This window comes from Vulpes vulpes, chromosome 12 (assembly GCF_048418805.1).
Source record: "Vulpes vulpes isolate BD-2025 chromosome 12, VulVul3, whole genome shotgun sequence".
NCBI lineage: Eukaryota > Metazoa > Chordata > Mammalia > Carnivora > Canidae > Vulpes > Vulpes vulpes.
The window spans coordinates 77,445,075-77,470,935 of record NC_132791.1 but is presented as its reverse complement, the minus strand read 5'-3'; the positions used below and the strand labels follow the sequence as shown (position 1 = coordinate 77,470,935).

The 25,861-nt window shown below is 38.3% G+C and overlaps 1 protein-coding gene across 31 annotated transcripts in view; it reads right to left on the bottom strand.

The window, feature by feature from the left end:
- The window catches only part of SLC17A1 (solute carrier family 17 member 1), a 78,384-nt gene that overhangs the window by 33,893 nt on the left and 18,630 nt on the right, over window positions 1-25,861 (bottom strand). For 15 of the 31 annotated variants that reach the window (XR_011995653.1, XR_011995652.1, XR_011995650.1 and 12 more), the window contains 6 exons: window positions 24,365-24,483; window positions 24,099-24,260; window positions 22,975-23,107; window positions 22,752-22,899; window positions 11,911-12,001; window positions 4,451-4,590 (listed from right to left, as the gene is read on the bottom strand). Coding sequence is in view for 21 of the 31 variants with exons in the window: in XM_072728984.1 (XP_072585085.1) it covers window positions 4,453-4,590; window positions 11,911-12,001; window positions 22,752-22,899; window positions 22,975-23,107; window positions 24,099-24,260; window positions 24,365-24,483 (791 nt within the window). In the remaining 10 variants the exon portion in view is untranslated. Of the gene's footprint in view, window positions 1-4,450; window positions 4,591-11,910; window positions 12,002-13,347; window positions 13,543-22,751; window positions 22,900-22,974; window positions 23,108-24,098; window positions 24,261-24,364; window positions 24,484-25,861 lie in introns of those variants that run through there. The other 16 variants (XR_011995647.1, XR_011995654.1, XR_011995655.1 and 13 more) reach the window with 2 other exon arrangements.

Below are 25,861 nucleotides of genomic sequence, written 5' to 3'. Positions count from 1 at the left end.
TAACCTCTGTGTTCACGATACTAGAATTAAAATTTAAAAAAATATAAATAAATAAATGTTAAAAATAAAATAACAAGCTTGAAGGAGATTAAACTCTGCCAACAGTCCTTAGTAACCTCCCGGCTAATTGGCCAGGTAGCTGTGATAATTTCAAAGGGAGAAGCCACAGGACCCAGTCCACACCTGGGTGCAATGACCCAGTCCACTCTAGGGTGCGCTGGGGAGGAGAACCTTTTCTGTCACTCCCGTGGTTTCCTTCTGTCTCCAGCTTCAGAGAGAGCTGCAGAACTGGACAGTCTATTTCTCTTTACAGGCCCAAATGCATTCACCTAAATCTATCGGTTCAATAAAATCATTTATATCAACAAAATATAACATGCAAAATTTTTAAAGATTGGAGGCCCACGCACGTAACTATACCTTTTCACTTAAAAACCCTCTATTCAAGTTTTGTATTGTTATGTAAACTACTGGACAGCCTTACTGACTGGTTTACCCACAGTAAAGAGATTACTAGAGGAAGTCCTATAGGAAAAATCTTACTGTAGGAATTCCCCACCCCACACCCACCTCTAAAATAGGCAACTGATCAGATACAGAAAAGCAGGAAAACGAGGGAACTCATGCCAGTACATACAAGGGCTGTTTGCTAAATTCCAGACAAGGAGGATCCAGAGAAAAGGTGACACTGGGGTCAACTCACAACCTCCTCCGGACTCCGGAGCTCCACTCCTTCCTGTGGGGAAGCAGGAGGGGCCTGCCGCAGGCCGGGGGCTGCAAGGCGTTGCCAGGCACCTAGGGACCCCACAGATCCTGGCTCTTAGCAATTATGGGGGCCCAAGCCCTTTAGCTTACGTTGGCTCTGGGCCGGAGGAGAGACACGTGACTATGACTCAGCCCTTTCCAATTCCCACCCTCCACCCCAGCTTCTGCAATCAAGATGCAAAGTTGAGATTGACCCATTTTGCAGCAACAACGTGTCAGTCTGTGCCCGGGAAACACCGCTGATTGTGCAAACTGTCTGGGCGCTGCCTACTGGCCCCAGCTCTGAAGATGCAGGCTGTGGAAGAGGCCTCCCATTCTCTTCTCTACCACGGGAGACAGCTCCAGAGAGGCCCTGACACCTGTGCCAGGTCCCCACACCGGCTGTCGCCTGCGCCGAGGTGCTCATGACGGGTTTCAAGCTCCCAGCCCTACAGAGCCAATCTGATGGAGGATGTAAGGGCGACCACAGTAAACAGGAGACAGATTGCATCCGTTCGGTGTATGGGCAGTTAGAAGCTCAGGCAGGCTCCCTCCCAGCAGGAGAAAAGTTACTAGAAAAGTCCAGTGCATGAGATATTTTGGAAGGGAAAAGAAGGCAGCCAAATATTGCATACTAGGGATGCCTGGATGGCTCCGTGATTGAACAGGTGGCTCAGTGGTTGGAACGGCTGCCTTTGCCTCAGGTCGTGATCCCCCGGGGTCCTGGGATGGAGTCCCACGTCCGGCTCCCCGCAGAGAGCCTGCTTCTCCCTCTGCCTGTGTCTCTGCCTCACTCTGTGTGTCTCTCATGAATAAATACATAAATAAATAAATCTTTAAAAAAATATTGCATGCTACTGAAAAGTGGACACATTTTCAAAGAAGATTTAATCGGAACGTAGAAGCATAACCAGCATTTAAAATACACCACAAGCCAGAATTAACTAGTGGAGGGCAAGGGGGCAGAAGCAAGAGGGCCACAAAATAGGGAAGATACTGTTTGAAGGGGATATAAAATCAAATGACAGAAAATGAAGTCAGAAGACAGAAATTGTAAGGGTAACAAATACCGTTGGATTAAACTCCTCTCTACAAAGGAGGCAGGTCTCAGAGTGGGTGAAATATTGGTAAGAAACACATATAAAGTGAAATGACTTAGAAAGGTAGAATTTAAAGGTGATAGAACTCTCTTCCAGAATCAGGAGCAGATGCACACACACAGAAGTAGGAATCATAAAATGGAAAAGGCCAATTTTGCAAAATAAAAATTAGATTTCCAGTTAAGATATATATATCCAAATCTTTTTGATATTGTATAAGATAACCTCAGGGTGTTTAATAGTAACTGCTTGGTGTAAACAGAAATTAATAGAAATTATAATGGAAAACTTAAGTCTAATTTTTAGATTTTAGAAGGTCAATATATAATCCAAATAAGATTTATAAGGTCCAAATAAAGTAATATGATCACTACCATAGTTCTGCCCAACTCTGAACCTTGGCTATAGAGGCCAAATCTTTGCTAATTCTTGTGGAATATTTCCTAGTGCTGTTAGGTGCTTATTCATAAGGACAACCTCATTAATCTCTACGTTAAAATATTTGTATGCCCTCCCATATTTTTCAGCTGCTGGTTATATTTCATTCACTTACACAAAATTTAGTAACTAAGACACATTTAATTCCAGATCCAGAATTTTGTCATTTCTAATCAGCAATCTTGGGTAAATGCATTTTGATGAATTTTTGTGATGCCCCATTATGGAAATTCCTACTCCTGGCAATACAGAGTCAATTTAATTTTTTATTGATATGATCAGATTTCCCTCCATCCATCACTTGGGTCATTCCTTTCAATAAATTTTCCTAACTAGTTATTATTGTTTAACATGAAAAAGTTTTTTTTTCTGGGGTCAGGAATGGTTGGTCAGGAAACTTACTGCATGTGTTTACTGTATGAGACTTTCCATTCAACCCACTTTGGTTTTCTAGGTAAGTGATCATGTCATTCACCCATAATGCTAATTTTACACTTTTCCAGAGTTGATTTTTTGCTTTTTCTCTCTCTACGCCGTCTTCTTTAGTGAAAATTCCACTGCATCTTGCATGGATAAAATACAAACCCATGTACTGACCCAGCGCATTGGCCCATAAATCCCACCTTCTCTTGACTCCAATGAATAAATTCTAGGTTATATTCTAGGCCAACCTCTGCTCTGGGCTTGGGTTTCATCCCCTCTGGATGACTCCAATACCTTCATTCAGCATCTGTGCTATCTCTCCTGCATCAGGAAATTACTCTATTGAATTATACCATCAGCTTACACACTATTGCACCTAATTCTAACACAGGCAACAAACAATCCACATTCCCCTATAGATCCTGTGCCATTTATCTGATCTCTTATTCTTGCCGTCTCTCATCTCCTCAGCTCACACTTCCTCCGTCCCTCCTTCCCTTCGTTCCTTCCTTTCTCCTTCCCTAGAAAACAGAGAGAAAACTGCCCAAAACAAACAGGTAACTCAGTGAATTGCTCTTTTAATCACTGCCATGGGCATGAAAGTAGAATATTTCTAGAACCTCAGAAGTTTTCCATGTGGTCTACCCTAATCATGACATCTTCCTCTCTTTGAAAGTAACCACTACTTGGACATTGAGAACCATGTCTTCTCTGCATGGCTCTACAGATTTATCAACCACATATGTGTCCCCCTCCCCCTTCCTGGTGTAGTTTTGCCAGTTTTAAAAAATTTAATGTTTTTAAGTCTCTTTTAATCTAGAGGCTCCTGTTCTGTCCTTTTTCTCTTGCTTAATAACTTACTTGTTGAGAAATTTAGGTCCTTTGACCTGTAAAATTCCCACAGTTTAAATTTGCTGATGACATCCTTAGGATTTAGTTCAATTCAACGTGTTCTGCATTCTGTAGTCTCTGCATTTCTCACAAAACAGTAGCTATCTCTAAAGGCTTGATTGTACTCAGTTGGTGTGTGTAGCAAGACCTGGGTGGTGGTGTGTTTGTGTTCTTTCATCGAGATGTATAAAATGTGTCTGTATCTCTCTGTGTGATGTTAATAGCTATTGATGCATAAAACCTGGATCCTTTCATTCCCTAGAACTTGCAAACTGAGGATATTCTACGTGTATCAATTCTTATTTATGTATTAGCTGAAATAATTCTATAAGAGAAAGGTCTATTTATTTACTCCTGACAGAGTCTGGAGAAGAAAGGCACAATATCAGATTCTCTTCTGAACTTTAACAGACCTTTTGTCTCCGTCATTCATTCTAGTCAGGGTAAAATCCATTGGTAAATTCTCAGACCTTGTGCACTTTAATCCCTTGGTAGCATTTGCCAGGGGTGCTTGGGCCCACCTTTTTCACTCCTCTTCTGAGATGCCACATGCTTTGGCTGTTCTTCCTGCTCCATCGAGGGCCCTTCCCATCCCCTCGAAAGCTTTCCTGTGTCTTTCCAAAAATCTCTATCCCGGCCCCAGTGTCTCCCCAGAATCTCAGAGCAGCACTTCCTCTGGGACGCACCCACCTCCCTGTCAGGATCCCAGAGAGTTTCAGACATTCCGTGGCCCCCTTCATCCCCCAAAACCAAACTCCTTAGCAGCACCGTGGTTTGCTCAGGGGTCACCCTCAACCCCACCCTCTCTAGCACCCCCAGTTGCAAAATCTGACCTCAGGCTGATCACTTCTTACCTTCAGAGGCGTGTGTGCTCTTGATTGCCTTTAGCCCAGTCCTGAATATCTGCTTTTCCAAATACGAGACAGAAAAGTAGGCATAACACATCAATGACTGCCATCAGTATGAAAATTTTAAACCAGGCAGATTCCGGATCCTGAGGGATTATAGTGCAAAGTGATTGTAAATTAGCAGTCTTGAGGTACTTTGCAACACTTCCAATATAATATTCAAACTAGTCTAGGCTCACTTAACAGACATGGAAAAATATACTCATAAGGAGAAAAAAATTGTAATTTCACTCTACAAGGATAATTACTATTTATCTCTCTACTTTTTAAAAGATTTTATTTATTTATTTATTTATTTATTTATTTATTTATTTAAGAGTGAGCAGGGGAGGAGCAGAGGGAGAGGGACAAGCAGAAGCCCAAGCTGGGATTCAATCTCACCACCCATAGATCATGACCTGAGCCAAAACCAAGTCAGACCTTTAACCGACTGAGTTACCCGGGTGCTCCCTATCTTTCTACTTCTTGATTTATGTCTATGTACATATAACTTTTCTTGTAGAAAAATGATGTAACTATGTACATAGTGCTTAAGCCAAGAATGCATATGCTTTTTATTGAGAAATTTATTATAAACTTATTTGCATATCAAGAAATATTCAACTATATCATAACCTTTACTGAGTGATTAGTAATCCAGAGTTTAGATTTATAAAACTTATAAAATATCCCTTATTTCTTTATATTTGTTTTTCACTTTTTGCTGCTATAAATCTGAATATCTCGGTAGTTCATTACATACCCATCAATGCTTTTGTTTGTTTGTTTTCATCATTGCTTTTGAATAAAATTTATCAAATACCTTTTCCTTAATTATAACATTTTTTCTTTAAGCCGATTAATCTGATCAGTTTCATTAATAGATTTTATAATATTGAGCCACTTTTATTTTCATAGAAAATGGCTTAGTTCATTATGGTGTCATAGGCATATATTTTAATATGCTGGTGGATTCTATGTACAGGTAATTTATTTCATTTTTGCATCTATATTCAAAGATGACATTGAATTTTAATTATGTTTGAGATTTGTTTTACTATTTTGCCTTTTACCTTTTTTATCAGCCGAGATTAAATTTTATATAGTTAAATGTATAATGCATCATGATGGGATTTAGGTGTCTGGTGCCAAGCTTTTGAAGGATGTCCAACCCAAAGTTTATATAATTATTAAGTCCTATTTTACTTTAGTATTTTCATAGTTTCCTTTCTTCATTTACATTTTTAATCATCTAGAATTAATTTTGTTGTCAGATATAAGAACAGACTATAATTGTATTTTTCTATAAGCTGGCTTCCCACTATGGTTTTTTTTAAAAAATAAAGCCACTGTCTTTGGTTTGAAATGAAACTTTATCATTTAGAATGTATTTTTTTCAGGACTTGACCAAATCATTATCAGTCTTATTTAAAATATAATTAAGAGTAGGGTTGCTGGGTGGCTCAGTCAGTTAAGCATCTGACTCTTGATTTCTGCTCAGGTCATGATCTCAGCCTCCCGAATGGCTCTGTGCCGGGTGTGGAGCCTGCCTAAGATTCTCTCACTCCCTCTCCCACTGCCCCTTCCCACTCTAACTTGCATGCTCTCTCTCTCTCTTTCACTCAAAAAAAATTTAAAGTCAGCAAAATAAAATATAATTAAGAGTAGACATTTACAAAATAAAACTATTTGTTTCCTTCAGATGAGACATTGAACATATGTAATTATAGTGATTTCTCTAATTAAAGCATGCCAAGCTTGACAGGTCATTGGCAAACAGAAAGTCAGGAAAAGGACCGAGAGAGATGTGCCCAGAAATTTAATGATAGATAATAAAGTTTCAATAATTTTCAGTTAATAGAATTCACTGTGATTTGGACCTGAAGTCCAAAAGTCCAAAATATGATATGACTCCCTCTTCATGTAGTTTCACTGATTTTGCTTTCATATGTGTGTGGTTTTCTTCATTTGGATTTTGCATGATTTTCAGTGTTTTTTTCCCATAGGTACTTTGTAATATTGGTTGATACTGGGCTTTAGGGCAGCCCCGGTGGTGCAGTGGTTTAGCGCTGCCTGCAGCCCAGGGTGTGATCCTGGAGACCCCGGATCGAGTCCCACATCCGGCTCCCTGCATGGAACCTCCTGTGTCTTCTCCCTCTGCCTGTGTCTCTGCCTCTCTCTCTGAATAAATAAATAAAACCTTTTAAAAAAATAGGGTTTCAAAAAAAAAGATACTGGGCTTTAGACTTTTATTTTTTTATTTTTTTGGCTTTAGACTTTTATACAATATAATATCTAACTTTGAATTCTACCCTCTTCCAGGACAGTCTTTTCTTTACATATAATGTTATTTTGTTCTTCTGCATTTACATCATATATACCTGTGACTTACTTTTCTTGACCAATTGCATTTGCTAGTATTTCAGAATGCTGCATAATAAGATAGCATTTAGAAGGGTATGCACATAATGTTATAAATAGCTGTTATGGTTGAATACATGAACATCTGGTACTTGCATGCAGATCTGATTTGGTAAGCCCTCATAAGGTTTTGGTGTCATTTTGGCCATTTATAGCTGGATACACCAAGACTTAGAGTAAGAAGTGTTTCCAAGTGGCATAGCTTTTAAGTAGCTGAGTTGAGATTTGAATACTCACTGTAGATTTTTTTTCACTGTAAATATTTTTAGGAATATGAATATCTTTGTTCATCCAGTTTTCCCAAACTTTTAGCATAGAGTTGTTCTTAATATTCTTAGCTTTTAATCTATAGTGTCTCTCCAAAAATTTCTCTTTCTTATTTGGTATTTCGAACATTTGAATCTGTCTCTTGTATCCCCCTCCAGAAAGATTGTCTATCTAATTAATCTTTTCAAATTACCAACTTTTTTAAATGTTTTTTTAAAATTTTTATTTATTTATGATAGTCACAGAGAGAGAGAGAGGCAGAGACATAGGCAGAGGGAGAAGCAGGCCCCATGCACAGGGAGCCTGACGTGGGATTCGATCCCGGGTCTCCAGGATCGCGCCCTGGGCCAAAGGCAGGCGCTAAACCGCTGTGCCACCCAGGGATCCCCAAATTACCAATTTTAAGTTTTGTGTTTCTTCTCTATTGTTTTATTAACTGTAGAATTTATTTCTTTTACCCTTATTGCTTTAATCTTTCTTATTATTTGGGTTTGCCCTGTTTTTCCCCCCCGAGCTCTAGAGTTGAATGCTTAGCTTATTTATTTTTGATTGGCTTTCTTGTGTTTTATTTTAGAAATATATCAAGTTATAAATTACCCTAAATGTCCAATATATTTCCACATGTAACAATTTCATTGTCCTTTACTTCTAAGTGTTACTGAATTCTCTTTTTGATGTTCTTTTAAAACTAAAAATTACTTACTGTCATGTTGTTCAGTTTATAAACATATGTGATCTTTTTAGAAATCCTATTGGTCGTAGTTTCTAATGTTATTGCACTTTGGTTTTCTATAGAATATTTATCCTTTGAAGTCTGATTTGCCATCTATTCTCAGTGGAAGAACTGAGCTAAATCACTGAGTTTGACAATACAGGCAACTGACAGTCTAAAATGTTATTTCTTACTTTCAAAATATGAGTGGATTTTCTATTTATCTATTCTATCTTTGATTTCCATCATAATTTAATTGTGATTGGAGGACATATTTTGTCTAATTACAGTCCTGTTACAATTTCTAGGATTTACATAATGGCAGAGTATATAGTCAATTTTTGTAAATGTTCAAGGACATTTATATACCTTGAAAGGAATGAGGATTCTGTAGTTGTTCAGTGTGGCATTCCATATATGTCAGTTAGGCCAAGTATGTTAATTGTGTTGTTCAACTCTTTTATATTTTTACAGATTTTTTTTCTCCTTGCTGCAATAATTACTATAAGTGGTATATTAAAATTTCTCACTGTAGCTATCTTTGTATCTTTTAATGGCAGAGATTTGGTTTTTTTGGTTATACTAGGGTGCACAGCAGGTTGGCTAGGAGCTATGCTTTACATCTCTTCATCCCCAGATCCAGGATGGTAGAGATACAGTCACCATTCTGATTGTTACCAGTCGCTGTGTCATAGGGAGATAATGGCCTTCTGATTCTTAACACTTCTTTTCAGAATTAACATACATAACTTCTTCTCATACATCACTGGCCAAAATAACTTGCATGAATACATTTAACTTCATGGAAGTGGGAAAATGCCAAGAGAAGAACCAGAAAAAAAAATTATTGTTGCAATAAGTAGCTCCTAGTCTACTCTTTTCATCACCAAATATTTGATTCACTCACTTTACTCCACACAGAACACACTAATCAGAGCAGACCACTCCAAAGCCTACCAGTCCCTACATTCACTTCAGGACCTGATCAAAGAACACTCAAGCGCACACCGAGAGGTTGCTCTCAAAATGTCCACCTAGCAGAGTGCCAGCGTTACTGTAAACCAGTAGCTCCTGTTTGTCTCCTAATCTTATTTTTATGAAAGGAAGTATTTATGATGGCTGATGGATGGTTGTGCTGCACTTTGCACCCGATGCCACAACTAGGTGGGACTCTGGGTTTATGTTGCCTCCTTTCCGGAGAAAGTGAAATTTTTACACTTGTGCAAAGGAGAATGAACTGAATGTTTGGTGACTGGAAGAGTGAACCCATGTGACATTTTTGGTCCTCCTTCCTGGTACATGATACAACTGTACTTCACAGCCCCCCTGAAGTCAAGGTTAGTCGGGTTTGATTTGGACAATGATGTAAAGCATGTGCTTGGTTATCCTTTGTTGTTGCAGGAGATTGCACTTGAAGAAAACTATTTCTGGTGATGGTTGAGTGGGTGAGGCCTCTCCTCCCAAGTGGTATTTTTGCTTCCAGATTCATCTGCGACTCTAGCAAATCATAACCCTCTTAAGTAAGGTTGGATATTTTCTGGTCTGCCCAGATGACTCAAAGCAGCCTGTAAGGGCTGCTTTATTTCTGTTCACCTTTACTCCTTCCATGCAACACTTGGAAGGTCTCAGACTCAAATAAGAATTAGTTTATTAGGGTCCTCATCCTTGGTAGACCCTCAAAAGTAACCAGAAAATCTGCTTTCCTCATCCCAGTACAAAATACCCTGTAGTCCTTGGCTTAATTCTTTCAGTTCCTGACATCTTCCAGATGTTGCCTGTTAAAGTTTTCCATGTCCCGGGTTCTCTGAGGCTCTTCTCTGAAGACTCTTTATATTTTCCCAACCTTTTAAATTGCCAGGGGTGGCTCAGCAGTTTGGTGCCTGCCTTGGGCCCAGGGCATGATCCTGGAGTCCCGGGATCGGGTCCTGCATCGGGCTCCTTGAATGTAGCCTGCTTCTCCCTCTGCCGGTGTCTCTGCCTCTCATGAATAAATAAATAAAATCTTAAAAAAATAAAAATAAATTGCCTTTACTAAGAGAATCAACCCAAATTACTTACTGTCATTAATGGAATCAGGAATCTCACTAATTAGCTATATTTCATCTGAAATTTTTTATTTCAGTTTTTATATTTTTAATTGGTTCTTTGTCAAATCTTGTGCTTATTTATATTTTCAATGCTCTCTTTTGCTTCTTTATACATATGCATTGATTTCCAGTGTCTCTGAGGGCCTGATTCCAAGGTTATTTTTTATTCTTCTTTCACAAGACACCTTATTTCTTTACATGTTTGGTGATTTTTGATTGATTATAAAATCATTTTCAATAAACCCTAACACATGAGAAAATCATGGAGTATGAATTTAGAGTGCATTTCTCCAAAAAAATTTTACTTGCTTCCAGTAGGCATCTGGGGACTACTTGAAATTCAATGCTTGGCTTATGGCATTTGAAACAGAGTTTGAATTTGGGCCTCAAACCCTTGTGAAAATTGGCTTATTGTTCCAGATGTCCAGAGGAGTCTTTATTCAGTTTTTCCATTCCCTTTGAAGCTGAGCCTGAGAAACAAGTTTCCTTACTGGACAGAGACATCTGGGCAGACACAACTTTGAACTGTTACGAAGCCATTGTTTCCTCCCACCTTTTGGAAGTCAGCAGAGAAGTTAAGTTAGCTCACCTAGCAACTTTTGGAGGTCTACTCAGCATATCCAAGTGAGTTAAATGGAAGAACAGGCTGAGTGGGCTCTATACTCAGGGAGAAAACAGCTTGGTTTCCTGGAATTCTGTTTTTCTATTGAGACCACTTTTCTGACCAAGGAGTTTCCATAGTGCTATTTCCTGCCTTTCTGATACCATAAGTACATAGATCATGATGGTGGAGAGTTCTTCTTTTTGGGAAATTTGACTATGGTGAATGCAAACCATCTCTCCTTGGTCCATGTCATGGGATAACATGACACCTTAGGATTCTACTACTTCTCACCTTAGGATTTTCCTTCAAATAAACCAAGCTTGTATATAAGCTATATGGTACTAGTAATGTGAAGGTATAGTTCTTTGTGATTATAGATTTGCGCCAGTGCTTCCAGTCTGACTATTTTTTAAAGAATGGTTTTGGGATAGTCTCTCTTATTCTTGGTTCGTTCATCATAGCTGAAGCTACAGATCAACCAGCAAGGGTTACTGAACCAAGGCAACCCAAAGCTTCAGTGGGCATTGACCTCTCTGGGATCAAGTTCTTCCTTCATTTTTCTTTTTCTTTTTTAAATATTTTATTTATTTATTCATGAGACACACACACACACACACACAAACAGAGAGAGAGAGAGAGAGAGAGAGGGGTGCAGAGACACAGGCAGAAGGAGAAGCAGGCTCCATGCAGGGAGTCTAATGTGGGACTCAATTCTGGGTCTCCAGGATCATGCCATGGGCTGAAGGCAGCACTGAACTGCTGAGCCAACTGGGTTGCCCCTTTCATTTTTCATCTCTGAAATTTTTTCTCTTACATCTTTTTTCAAGATCAGGTATGCATTGAAAATGATTATTTAAATTTCATAGAGCATTTTAGCATTCTTAAGAAGATTTCAGGTAACCTTGTCCCCCACACTTATAGAAACACAAGTTGGCCTTTATAGAGGGAATTCTTTTGATCTCTAATTCTATTTGCTCCTGATTTTTCATTCCTTTTCTAACAAAACTGAATCTTGTTATTTATATTGCCATTCACTCAGCCAAATTCCTGTTTGGATCCAGCCATACATTCATTGTTAAAAATCACACAGATCTATTTCTGTTCCCATGACCAATGACTAAAATGTTCCCAGCACAACTAATTGACATCCAATGAGAAAGAAATCATATTATATATAGATTCAGAGGGATGCCTGATCTGACCAAGTTTAATGTGAGAGAAATGTCATTACTCACCTCCTACTGATGTCACTTCCACAATTGTTTGCGTATATATCACCTTCTTTCTCTGTATAAGATATGAGAAAAGTAACCACCCATATCTGGATGCTCCTTACCTGATTAAGGATCACTCCACACAGAGTAGAAGAAATTAGTCTTCCTATCATCCCAATTATAGCTGTAACTCCTTTAAGGAATCCATAAAAACTATGTAAAAAAAGACAGATGTAAAGTCATACAAATGCTACAGGAGAATTTAACCTAATGAAATGAGAAGTAAGAGAGATATATTTTGATTTCCTGAATTTTTCATTCCTGTTTTTCAAATTTCATTAAAATATCAAAAAACTATGTGGATATAAGTAACTTTCTGGTTGCAGTACAAAGTCAAGAAGGTTGGCTTTCACAGTAAAAACTATTAAGAGATTGAGAAAGTGAGCAAGATTAGAAAATCTCTGAATACAATTGAGAAATTCCGAAAGTGATGCTTATTGGTGATGGGAACTGATTTAAGGTTAACACAAAATCAAAGGACTCTGTTCACCTGGTCTATGCCCACGGTCCCAGAGCTACTGGCCCCAGCTTTTGCTCCCAATGTTCAGATGAGGAAGCCAGAAGCTTGGTTTCCAAGCAACTGTGCTTGGCCAGTCCTGGGTACCCAAACCCAGTTAAGCAGAAAGTGAACTACAAAAGCAGGGAAGTCACAGAGAATGATTGATAGAGTAGGGGTCAAATCCATCAGTCATGGAGAACGAGGAAGTGCCTTTTGGAGAGCAGAATCAGTTGGTCTTACTAAGAAAGTAGTTCTCTCCAGGGTGGGGAGTATTTGCCTTTCCTGTTCAATAAATTTCACCATTAAAAGTTCTATGTTTTCTTTTCTTCTGTTTTGTGAGAGTGAAGGTTTTCTGGTTGTTTTGCTCCGTGCATTTTATTTCCTAGGTCTATTTTATTCCTATTCTGTTATTGAATATGGGAGGGAATATATAGTTTATCTATTAGTTTCTCTGTCCCTTAATCAGAGGGGTATCACACATGGGCTGAGAGTCCTTGCATGTTGGGCTGTATGCAGTCACTGGATGGAAATTGGATTTGCTTTTTACGGGGAGCTGAAGAGTGTGTTCTAATGTATAAAGAAAAACATTTAAGGTTATGAGCAATCATAGGTGCAGATTGGGATCGAAACCACCAATTGTCCCCAGAATTTAGTTACCTGATTAATTTTAGCAATAGGACCCCTAGGATTTTTGTGGGAATAGGGCCACTTATGCCTTTTCTAAGCCTTTGTCACATTTATCTTCATGACCCCCTCTCCCTATAAAAATATTAAAAATTATATTTTATAACTCTGTGTGTGTGTATGTGTGTGTTGAGGAACTTTTCAGTTTCTTTTTTTTTAAATAAATTTATTTTTTATTGGTGTTCAATTTACCAACATACAGAATAACACCCAGTGCTCATCCCGTCAAGTGCCCCCCTCAGTGCCCGTCAGTTTCACCTAAATTGTCAGATTTACTGGCATGAAGTTGTTCATAATATTCTGTTATTTCTTTTATATATGCTAAGACTTACCATAATGCATGCTTTGTCATTATGGGTATTGATAATTTTTCTCTATTTTTCTTAATCAGTCTTCATTATTTCATTAATTTCATTAATTTCCAAAGACCCAACTTTTGACATTGTTGATTTTACTTGTCCTAATCTTCATAATTTGAGGGGTGGGGTTAATTTGCTGCTTTTTTTTCTGGCTACTTGGGATAAGAAACATAATTATTGACTTTAAGACTTAAATGTTTTTCAATATATATGTTCAAAGCTATATATTTCTCTCTAGGCATGATTTTAAAAGCATCCCACATGCTTTGAAATGTCCTATTTCATTATACTTTAAAGTATTTTCTAATTCTAATTGTGATTTCTTCTTTAACTTAAACATTACTTTCAAAGCAATGGGGTTATGTATCTTCTGCTTTCAATGGCAACCTTAATTCATTGTGATCAAAGAATATATTCTGAATAATTTCAAGCATTTTAAATCAACTGCAGCTTGCTTTATGACCCAGCATATCATTAGTTTCAGTAACTGTCCCATAAGCAACTGAAAATAACTTGAATCCTCTCCTTGTTCATTGTAGCATAGTGCTCCACAAGTGTCAATTAAGTCAACTCTGTTAATTTTGTTCTTTATTCCATTATCCTTACTAGCTTTCTGTCTACCTCTATTTTTGCACAAGCCATTGAAAGAGCTTATGAAAATTTCTTCCTTCATTGTACATTTGTCTAGTTCTTTGAGTTCTCTCAATTCATAATGAATATAATTATATTCATTATGATCTATAATGATCTTATATGATCTTATATGATCTATAATCTATAGTATTGGGTTCAAACAGAGACATAATTCTGATATTATGAACTAACATTCTTTATTTCTAATAGTGTTCTATTTTTTTCTGATACTTCCATAGTTATTTCAGGTTTCTTTTGGTTAATATTTGTTTGGAATACTTCTTTCTATCCTTTAATTGCATCCTTATTGTGTCCTCATGTTTAATGTGTCTCTTATTTGCAGCATAGAGCTGTATTTCCTTTATTATTGAGTTTAACAATCTTGATACTTACTTGAAGTATTTCATATATAGTAACATAATTACTAATATACTTGTGATCATCCTTATCTGTTCACTATTTATTTTCTTTTTGACCTCCTCTTTTATATTCCACTTTTTCTTCTAGATTTATCCATTTCATTTTATTTTTCCTTCCATGATATTATTTCACCGTTCTTCTCAAGCATTGAAGATATTATGACATGTACTCTTTCCTTAAGTTTATTACAAATTACAGTTTTACTATTTTTTGTATTCCAGAGCTTAGAACATGTTTAAGATTTTAGTATTTTGACATTTCTGTTTTATCTCCCTGCTGCTCTTTGCATTATTTCATCCTGTATTTTAATTCCTTAATGTAATTTGTTTCGATACGCATTTCAACTCACAGGTTATTCTCTATTGGTTTTATGGATCAATAGCCTCTGATTACACACATATTTACCCTGCCTAATTGCTCTTCAGTCCTTCTAACATATTCAGATTTCAATAGAAATAATTTCTTTATAGTATATCTTTTAGTGAAGATCCCCTGGTGACAATTTCTCTGTCTGAAAACATTTTTATTTTGCTTTGATTTTCGAAGAATATTTTCAGTAGGGATAAAATTTGAGATTGACATTTATTTATTTTTTAGCACTTTATAGAGCTCATATCATTATCTTCTGGTTTTCATGGTTTCTGTTGAAAAGTTAGATGTCAAGATTTTACTACTACTTGAAAGTGGCATGCCTTCTTGCTCTAGTTCTTTTAAGATCTTTTTCTTAGTCTTTAGTTTTCAGCATTCTTACTATATATATAAATTACAATTTACATTTCATCATGGTTGGAATTCACAGAGCTGTATGCATGTGTGATTTGCTGTCTTTCATTACTGGATTATTTGGGGCTGTTTTCTCTTAAAATATTGCTTATGTCATGTTTTATCTGTCCTTTCCTTCTGAGACTCAAGTACAGATTTGCTAGCCTTTGCATTTTGTTCCACATTTCCATTATGTTTCTTATGATATGTCTTCCTATTTATCAATCCTAATTTGTTGTCAAACCTGTCTATTAAGATCTTAATTTCAGACATTTTATTTTTCAGTTCTAGAACTTTCATTTTTTAAAATAGGTTCCAGTGCTGATCAAATTCTTTATCTTCTCTTCAGCTTTTCCCCGGGTTTCTTGGGTATATTAATCATAGATATTTCAAAGTTCTTCTGACCTGGTAATTTCAATACTTGTATTGATTGTAGGACAATTTCTAATCCATTTAATGGTTATTTATCACATGGCCCTATCCTTTGTTATGCCTAGTAATTTTTACTAAATTCTGGACATTGTGAGTAAGAACTGTAGGGACTCCAAGAATATGTTATACTTTGCAAGAAAAGATTCACCCTTTTCTCTAATAGATTTGGAAGGGAGGGTGTGATCGCTTTAATCTAATTATTGAATGAACTAAGATGAGGTTAGGTTGCAATTGTAATAAGACTCAGTTTACCTGTAGTATCCTCCAGTTCATTAAGTAATACCCTCCATACTATTAAATGGAGAGCTCAGTATATCCCGCCAGGTCCCTCCAGGCCTCGTTAGATCTTGTCTCCTTAGTATAGACAGTATAGGAAATTCTGTCATGCTTCTTTTATGGTTTTGGTTTAGATTTTTGCCACTTGCCCCAATGAACTTCAGAATTCAACAAATATCTCAAGGAGAAGCTGACTTTATGTGTAAATTTCCTTAACTTTCAATATTGTCACTCCAGCCCTTTGCAACCCAAATGCTGGACTAATTTCTCTATCCAGAGCAGCAGGCTTGTCCTAGGGCCAAATCTGGATTACCAGCCTTTTGCTAATTGGCAAATAACCCCAAGGAAAAAGTGATGGGAGTTGTCAGCTGACCTTGGAAGTGCTATCCTCTTGTATCTTTGGTCCTATTGGCCTCTGCTGCTGTCTGATGCCTTGGGTATTTTATTTTATTTTTAAAGATATTTTAAAAAATAGTCTCTATACCCAATGTGGGGCTCAAATGGTGATTTTGAACAACCCCAAGACAAAGAGTCACATGCTCCACCAACTGAGCCAGCCAGGTGCCCTTACATTTGGTATTTAGCGTTTTCAAATTTCCCTCAGCTGGAATGTCAATCATCCACAGCTTGCCCAATCTATGTTAAAGTTGAACAGTTTTCTCAAATTTTGCTTCACAGTTGTAAAATGTTAGGTGCACAGAAATTTAGTATATTATACTTCTAGTGAATTAAAGTAATTATTAAAAAATTCTTTATCTCTAGTAATGCATCTTGCCTTAAAGTCTACATTGGCTGATCTGTTTTCCTTTATTTTTCTTTTAATCTGTTACATTTTGTTACTACTCTTATTCCCATCCAGATTAACTCAAAATTTGGAAGATATAGTCCTTTTATATTTTATGTTTTTCTGCTGCATTTCATTTAATATGATCGTCATTCTGTTTTTTCCACCTATTTTATGTTCCTTTTTAAACTTCATTTCTTGGATCCTTTTTCATCGTGTTTTTAAAATATCATCTCCTTTACACTTTTACTATCCTTCAATAGTTACCCTAGAGATTAAAACATATATTTTTGACTGAGTTTGGTTTGATATAAATGAATATTTTTACAAATTCTCATTAATGAAAGCACCTTAGAACAATATTCATTTATACCCTCTCATCTTTTGTCTTTTTTATTGTCTTACATATTAGTCTACATATATTTTTTACATTATATGGTATTGTTTTCTTTTGTAAATTCAGTAATTATTAGATTTACTCTACTTTTTTTCCTCTCCCTCTTTATTTGTTCTTGTATTTCTATACTTCATCTGTGATTATTTTGCTTCTGCCCAAAGAATTCCCATTTAAAAAGTTTTCTTTTTTTTTTTAAATTTTTATTTATTTATGATAGTCACACACACAGAGAGAGGCAGAGACACAGGCAGAGGGAGAAGCAGGCTCCATGCACCGGGAGCCCGACGCGGGATTTGATCCTGGGTCTCCAGGATCGCACCCCTGGCCAAAGGCAGGCGCCAAACCGCTGCACCACCCAGGGATCCCCCCATTTAAAAAGTTTTCATTGTAGGTCTTTGCTGATGAATTCTCACAATTTGCCTGAAAATATTTTTATATTACCTTAATTCTTTGAAGGAACTTTTTGCTGGATATACACCTCTAATTAATGATGATTTTCTTTTTTTTCCGTATTAAAGATTGGGTTCTAGCTTTCATTGTTTCTGTTGAAAAGGGAGCTCCCAGTCTTATTATTTCTTCTTTGAAAGCAATGTGCCTGGGCAGCTGGGTGACTTAGTGGTTGAATGTCTGCCTTTGGCTTGTGTCATGATCCGGGGGTCCTGGGATTGAGTCCCGCATCAGGGTCTCTGCAGAGAGTCTGCCTATGTCTCTGCCTCTCTCTGTGTGACTCTCATGAATAAATAAATAAATACATACATAAATAAATAAAATCTTTTTTAAAAATGAAAGTAATGTGCTTTTTGCTATGGCTGTGTTTAAGAGATCTCTTTTTCTCTCTCTTTGCCTTTCTAGTCTTAGGAATTTTACTACGACAAGTCTAGGAGTGGTTTTCTTTATATTTATCCTATTATATATTGGTAACTATGACATCTTTTTTTTTAAGACTTTATTTATTCATGAGAGACACACAGAGAGAGGCAGAGACATAGGCATAGAGAGAAGCAGGCTCCATGCAGGGAGCCGGATGTGGGACTTGTTCCCGGATCTCCAGGATCACACCCCAGGCTGCAGGCAGCGCTAAACCGCTGCACCATAGGAGCTGCCCCCAACTATGACATCTTTAATGACTGTATTCTCCTCCCAGATTCAGAAGTCTTTAGCATGCTATGGCTATAGGAAAGGACTTGACCTATTTTTACTTAAAAGAGATGCTTTCATTCTGTAGTCAGAGAAACAAACCAATGCCAAGAATCCTGAGTATTTTGACAATTCCTCTGAAAACCATTACACATCCATAGGATGGAGCAGTTCTTTTGACCTTAGAGTAGGTGACAATGTTTTATGGTCTTATCCTCATGCCACTCAGTCCTCAAACAGTAAGTATGTGATATGGGGGATGAAAACAAAGGTTGTTCTAATGCAGGGTAATTTTCTGGAAAACAATCAGCTCTAAATTTGCTCATCCTTCGGTTGCAACAGCCCATGGTAAAGGGCATTTGGGAGTTTAAATAGTCATTAAAGTAGACTTTCAATTTTATTAATTTTATATTTTGGCATACTATGATTTAGTAGAGCCTGAATAGGATTCTGATGTCTGAACTATAGTTCAGACCCACATGGAGGAAATTCAAGGGTGTACAATCCATCCAATCAGTCAAAAATAATTAAAAGCTATTGAAGTCTTTTTGGAGCCTCCAATTAAGAATGTCAAGGCAATGACAATTTCTTCTTAATGCATTACAGAACATCTCTAGAGTTCTCTGTGCTTTACTATTCTTGCACCAAAGTGATGGAAACTATTACATTCTTAGGTCTTCCCTCTTTCAACCTTATTTCCCAAATGATATTCTCAACAAAATCACATTTGCTTGTTTCTTTTACCTTCCAGACCTTTTTTCCTGCACCTTTGTTTTGCTCCAAACTATATAATCCCTGACTTAGAACTCTTTAGTTCTAACAAAGACTAAATTTCCCTAAAAAGACAAATTAGAAATTTATTCTCTAAGGGAACTCTCTTTAATAGGTGAGGGAGGTATATGATTAGGAACACTCTTGCTTAAGTAAGTTTGGTCTTCATCTAATTAATGAAAGATAGTTTAAGCAATACAAATTGATATGGTTGAGCTGTAACACACATATGCCCCCAAAATTGAGGATGAACTAAGAATTTTTTCCACTTTGTAGATTAGTATATTTATTCTCACTGGCCCTACAAAATTACCTGGCTTACATGGAATTTGGGTCCATTGGAATGATGCAACTTAGACCAAGTCCTATGTTACTCAAGCCATTGCTGGTTGAGATTATTCCGCATCCTCCTGACCAGATGCTAGCAAATAGCCCTATTGAGGGAGTGACTACAGCTAGTCAGTTGGAAGCAGACATGTAGGTATGAGCCCTCAGTGCTTATTACGGTGTGACTTTACATAAATTCTTTTTATTGGTCTTTTGTTTCCTCAGCCATACTATAATGGACAGTTTCTCATCCATGCTGGGTCATAACAGACACATAAAAATGCTCAATAAATTCTAGCTATTGGGGATCCCTGGGTGGCTCAGTGGTTTAGCGCCTGCCTTCAACCCAGGGCATGATCCTGGAGTCCCGGGGTCGAGTCCCATGTCAGGCTCCCAGCATGGAGCCTGCTTCTCCCTCTGCCTGTGTCTCTGCCTCTCTCTCTCTCTCTCTGTCTCTCATGAGTAAATAAAAAAAAATCCTAGCTATTTATAATTTCTTCTATTTCTGTATATATTCTCTCTCTCTCTCTCTCTCTCTCTCTCTTAAAAAGATTTATCTATTTATTTAGAGAGAAAGAGAATGAGCAGGAGGGGCAGAAAGAGAGGGAAAGACAATTTCAAGTAGACTCTTCACTGATTATGGAGCTCCATGTGGGGCTCGACCCCAGTACCTTAAGATCATGACCTGAGCTAAAACCAAGAGTCAGATACTTAACCGACTGAATCACCCAGGTGCCCCTATTTCTATATACATTCTTTTTTTAAAGACACATTCATTTAGTGTCATGATCAGACTCTTATATTTAGCAATCAACAGCATGGGTGGAAAAAAAAAATCTACACTAAAACCCTTTGTTGGAATGCTTTACATTTTCCACAGAACAGAAACTAAAATAACCTGTCATACAATTGGTCACAAATACAGTCCTCGAGTTTTCTGCCCATACACATGAGTATTGTCTAAAACATGTCTTCTTTGTAGCAGCTAGGCCCTGCCACCACTGTGCTTGGCTGAGTTCACAAATCTGTTGTAACCTGTAGCTTCCCTGTCACTTCTCTGGCTCTCTTCTCCTGCTAAGCTTTGTTTCCTGGAAGTAATTGAAACTTTCTGCCACTGGAACTAGCTGCTGCTGCTGGAACTACCATAGCCACCTTAGTTTCATGGTTTGGCAAAGTATTGACCTCCACCACCACAGGGGCAGAGCTTCTGCCTCCAAATTTCCTTCTTTCTATGGGTCCAAAATTTGAGGACTGAGTGTTGTAATTGCCCAAATCATGACAGCTTCCGCCACCTTCAAAGTTGCTTCCATCATGACCAAATCCATTATAGCCATCTCCACCACCACCCTATCCACTAACACCTCGACTACCACCAAAACCACCTTACCCACTGAAGTTTCCTCCACAACCACAGTTGTCATTCCTACCAAAACCACCCTTCACAGCGACCACCAAAGTTTCCAGAACCACTTTGACCTCTGGCTGGATGAAGCACTACCCATCTCTTGCTTCAATAAGGCTTTACTTACTTCACAGTTGTGACTTCACAGTATGGGATTTTTGAATGACAATCTTGTCTACAGAGTCATGGTCATCAAATGTTACAAAAGCAAAACCTTTCTTTCTGCCACTGCCTTGGTCAGTCATGATCTTAATCACTTCAACTTTCCCATATTGTTCAAAATATCTCTTAGTTGGTGTTCTTTAATGCCACCAACAAAAATCTTTCTCACAGTTAAGTGGGCACCAGGGCTTTGAGAATCTTCTCTTGATTCAACCCTCTTTGGTTACACAACTCTTCCATCCACCTTGTGTGTCCTTGCATTTGTGGAGGCATCCCCCTCCTCCACAGCGACATATGTGACAAACCCAAAGCCTCTGGAGCCCTTAGTATTTGGATCTCTCATTACCACACAGTCCATTAGCATTCCCTGTTGCTCAAAATGGCTCCTCAGACTTTCATTGGTCATTTCAAAGCTCAAACCTTCCATGAAGAGCTTCTGCAGCTGTTCAGGCTCTTTGGGAAACTCTGGCTTAGACATGACAGTGGTCGGTGGGGAGACTTTAACCGTGCTTCCTCAGTGGCATCCATGGGCAGAAAGAACCGTATATATTCTTGATTTCAACATGCCTGCGGCTTAGTTGATGTTGTGCCTTCTACATCAAATAATCCTTACATGTTTTATATAATTCCAAGTAATCAGAACTCCTGCGAGCATTTTTAAGAAAGGCCTTGGAACTGAATAAAACAAATGGATACCTGTCCTCATTACTCCGGCACTCACATTGTATGGATATCATGGGCAAGATTCTTTATAAGAATTGAGACAGAATATGGATTATTCTTTTTCTTGATTCTGCCTCTCTACCCTACAGCCGCTATTTTGCTAAATTTCAGAGAATTCTGTTCCTGATGGATGCATGTTCCCCAGGGACTACTAGCCCTATAAAGTACAAGGTAAACAGTGCCCCCCTGGAACTATGCAAATGGCAGGGCTGCTTCCATCAGCCATACTTATGTATCTTTTAAAAAGGTATAACAGTAAAAGCAAAAGATTTTACCAGACAGATCTAGATTAAAATCCTAGATAAGATCCCAAACCAGTGGTGAGATCTTAGGCCGACAAGTATCTGACCCTCAGTTTCCTTAGTTATAAAATAAGTATTACTATCTGTTGGGTTGTCATGAGGATTTATAATATATAAACATGCATACAATAACAATAGCCATGAGGAACAGGTAACCTTTATACAGTGTTCGCTATGTGCCATGGACTATTCTATATACTTGACCTGAATTAACTTATTTAATCCTCTAATGACCCACAGAGGTAAGTATTCCCTTATTACTCCTATTTTATTATTTTATTTTATTTTATTTTATTTTATTTTATTTTATTTTATTGGTGTGAAACAGACACAGAGAAGGTAAATGATTTGCTTGGGGAGAGTGGTCATGCTGCTGTTAAAACCTGACCTGGGGAATCTCTGAAGGGCTCAGTGGATTAGCACCTGCCTTTGGCCCAGGGCGTGATCCTAGAGTCCCAGGATCGAGTCCCACATCGGACTCCCTGCATGGAGCCTGCTTCTCCCTCTGCCTGTGTCTCTGCCTCTCTCTCTCCTCTGTGTCTTTCATGAATAAATAAATGAAATCTTAAAAAATAAAAAAAATTAAAAAATAAAACCTAACCTGACTTGAGAATCTGTGTTCTGAATCACTAGGCTATACTTCATATGTATTTATGAGTTGCAAACATTAATATATCATTAGGCACATAATGATTACTTACATTATATATCTGAACTATATTGATGCTTCTTCAGGAAGCATTTTGGACTGTTGGCCATGAACTCCAAAATAGTTGAAATCTTAAAACACCCTGGAGAGTTTGAATACAAGAAAGAGATTTTTAACACTCTACCTGGGAGCGATATCCAAGCCATTTATAAGTACTCCACCCATACAAAAGCTTCCTGTTGAACTGGCAAGTATCAGAAAAATGGTCATGCTATAAATGCTGGAACTCAGGTAGAGCAGACACAAACTGAAGAAGGCAGGCAGGAGAAGTCCTGGGGAGAGATTCAGACATGCAGTTAGGTGAGGCGAAGGGCCTCAAGGTGCTTGAATGTCCTGGCTGTTCTTACCTAGAGTGTTGAAGAGTTTCTGGATGGTAATTAAGCGGAGGATATTCCTGGACAGGAAGAAGTCTGTCAGGTGACCTACTAGGATGCCAAAGCTCCAGGCAAACAAATAGGGGAGAGCCGACAGCAGCCCATTCTGGAAAATAAATGTTATTGTGAGGGTGAGTATGATAGAGTCATCCCTAAACTAAAATTCAGTATCTAAAATTTGTACCACCTCACAAGAAACCATCAACATGCAACTTCAGAATTCATACTTGGGGCCACACCCCCCAAAAGAAAGAGGAAAATAGTTTGGGGGTCAGAAAGAATTGTCAGAGCCTGTCTAGTTTTCTGTTCATAGAGTCACAGGACCTGAAAATCCTGGAGAATAGAAATTGGAAGACTACATTTGGGAATGGGGAATGCCTGCCCTGGGGGAAATGGCAGAACTAGCAATAGCAGCAATTACAGACATTCATACAGTCCTTATGCTGAACCGCTGCTGTTAATCCTTTCAACCTCTCTGGGGTCTCAAGAAGGATAACACTGAATCAGAGAGTGCTTAAGGGACCTCACTGTTTAGGTTGGCCCCCGGGGTGAGTTACTGGAGGTTGATCGATGAATGGCACTTTGGGCATTCTATTCCTATAGGAGTCTTTTCTAGCTATTATGGCATTGAATGCAAGGTTCAGGGGAATATTGATTCTCCAAGTCTGACAAGCAATGAGAATGTCCATCCTTTCAAAGCAAGACCTGAGTCATGGGTTCTCCACCCAGGACTCATTACCTTATCCCAAGAGACAGGTTGGGAGTGAGCTGAGCAGGGTGACAGGGAAGGACCCTAGTCTCTGTAGGAAATGGTGGTCCTGAGCCATAAGTACTACTATTCAGGGTGATTGTGCATTGAATGGGAGGTAGGGAACCGGTGGGAATATGAGTGAGTGTGTTCTATTGTGGGAGTGCCAGAAACTGCTTACACCTTTTTTTCCTGGGAAATGTTAACATAAGACTTAGAAACAGTGAATATCCAGGTACAGAACATCAGCTAAACAGTGTAGGGGCAGTCAAGAGCTAGGATTAGAGTCATAAGAAAGAAAGAAATGAGTAGAGTCCTTCATAAAGTTGGAGAACACAGGTAGACTTACCTCTTTTATGTTCACGTGAAGCTTGGCCTTGATAAACGTTGGAGTGTACAAAACCATAATGGTATTTGTCCAGTGAAAAGCAAAAGAACCGAAAGCAATGGCCCAGAATGGAAGAGACTTAATCATAGCTTTGATTGGCAGAGACTGTGTGCTTGAGCTGACCTGGAGAAAAAAAAAATAACTATTAGCACCGTAGGACAAGCTGGAATACACTTTCATTTGGCACAGAATCTGGGAGATACCACAGTGGAGCATCTGTGTTCTACCTGCTGGTTGAGGCAGGACAAGATGTATTCCTTCTCACTGATGCTTATACATGGGTGGTCCTTTGGGTCATCATAAAAGAGAACGAACCAGAGAAGACTTAGGGCACAGCCACAAGCACCTATCAAAGTAGGACAGGTTAAAATCGAAATGGTTTCTGTCTATAGTAAAAGCTCTTTCCCAAATAGGCATTTGTCATTATCGCTCACAGAACCTGGACCTCCCTGTTCTTTAGAACATTACAACAAGGCTTACATTTTTGATGTCCTCTCTGTATCTGTAGCTACTTCTGCCTACAGAATGAATTTTGCAGGAAGGACGGTAAGCCCTTTGGTCTCTCCTGATCCAAACTCTGTATCCCTCTGCTCATGATAGTGGGACTCCCTGTTCTTAGGCCCTTATCTCTACAAATTGCCAGTGTGTTCCACTGTGAGACTATAGCACAACTAAGCTTTTACAGGGCTTGGCAATCACCTAGCTTTGAGAGCCAGGTCTTGGCTATGCTCCTAGGACATAGCCCAGGCCAGAGGGATTATACATGTCCTCTGTGAGGAATCTTCTGTTAAGACAGGGAGTATGTAGAATTCATCAGTCAGTCTTCCAGAATGCATTCATTCATTTGACAAATATTGATTAGATGCCCATTATGTACCATTCACTATTCTAAGTACTGGGGATGTAGCAATGAATAAAATACAAAAATGTCTATCATCATAGAGTTTACTGTCTAGTGGATGAAAGAGATGAAGTAAAGTAAATAACTAAAAGGTATTAGATATCAGTAACAAGAGCTATGGAGAGTTGTTACAGGAGGAGGAAGTGAGGAGTGTCATGCTCAGTGAAGGCTGGGGCATTGATGTGGGGCAGAGGGAGCAGAGAGTGCCGAAGGCCGAGGTCATGAGGCCAGTGTGACTGGAGGGGAGGCAGGGGGGTGGGTGGGAAAAGATAAGGACAAGAGTTGATGGGATCAGACCATGTGGAAATTTGGAGCCACTGTAAGATCTGAGACTTTTACAACACTCTTTAAAAAGCATTAAAAGGGTATTTCTACAATATACCATTTCCATATCATTCTGTGACCTGAGAACCCAATCCCAAGGTGAAATGTAAGTGGATAGAAGTGAATGCCTAATAAATACATGTGCAATGTGTACCTTCCTATGTATTATTTTTGTCAACTCAGAAACTCATGTGGTGCTATTAGCTCTTTTTCAAAATGAGAACACTGATGTTCAGAAGGGTCCACATCCTTTCCCAGGGACATATGGTTAATAAGTGGTAATTGATACTTAGCATGAATTATATTTTTAGGGTGGGGATACTGTCCTAGAGGAGTAGCCTGGGGCAGAGTTTTGAAGACAAGAGTTAATAACAAATGGAAGAGGATAAGTCTGCAAAAGACTAAAACAGAATGACCAGAAGAACAAAATACAATGCACAGAGTCAGGCAAAGGCACCATTGATGGTGGTGGATGTGATTAAGAGGTCAGGTCAAATGT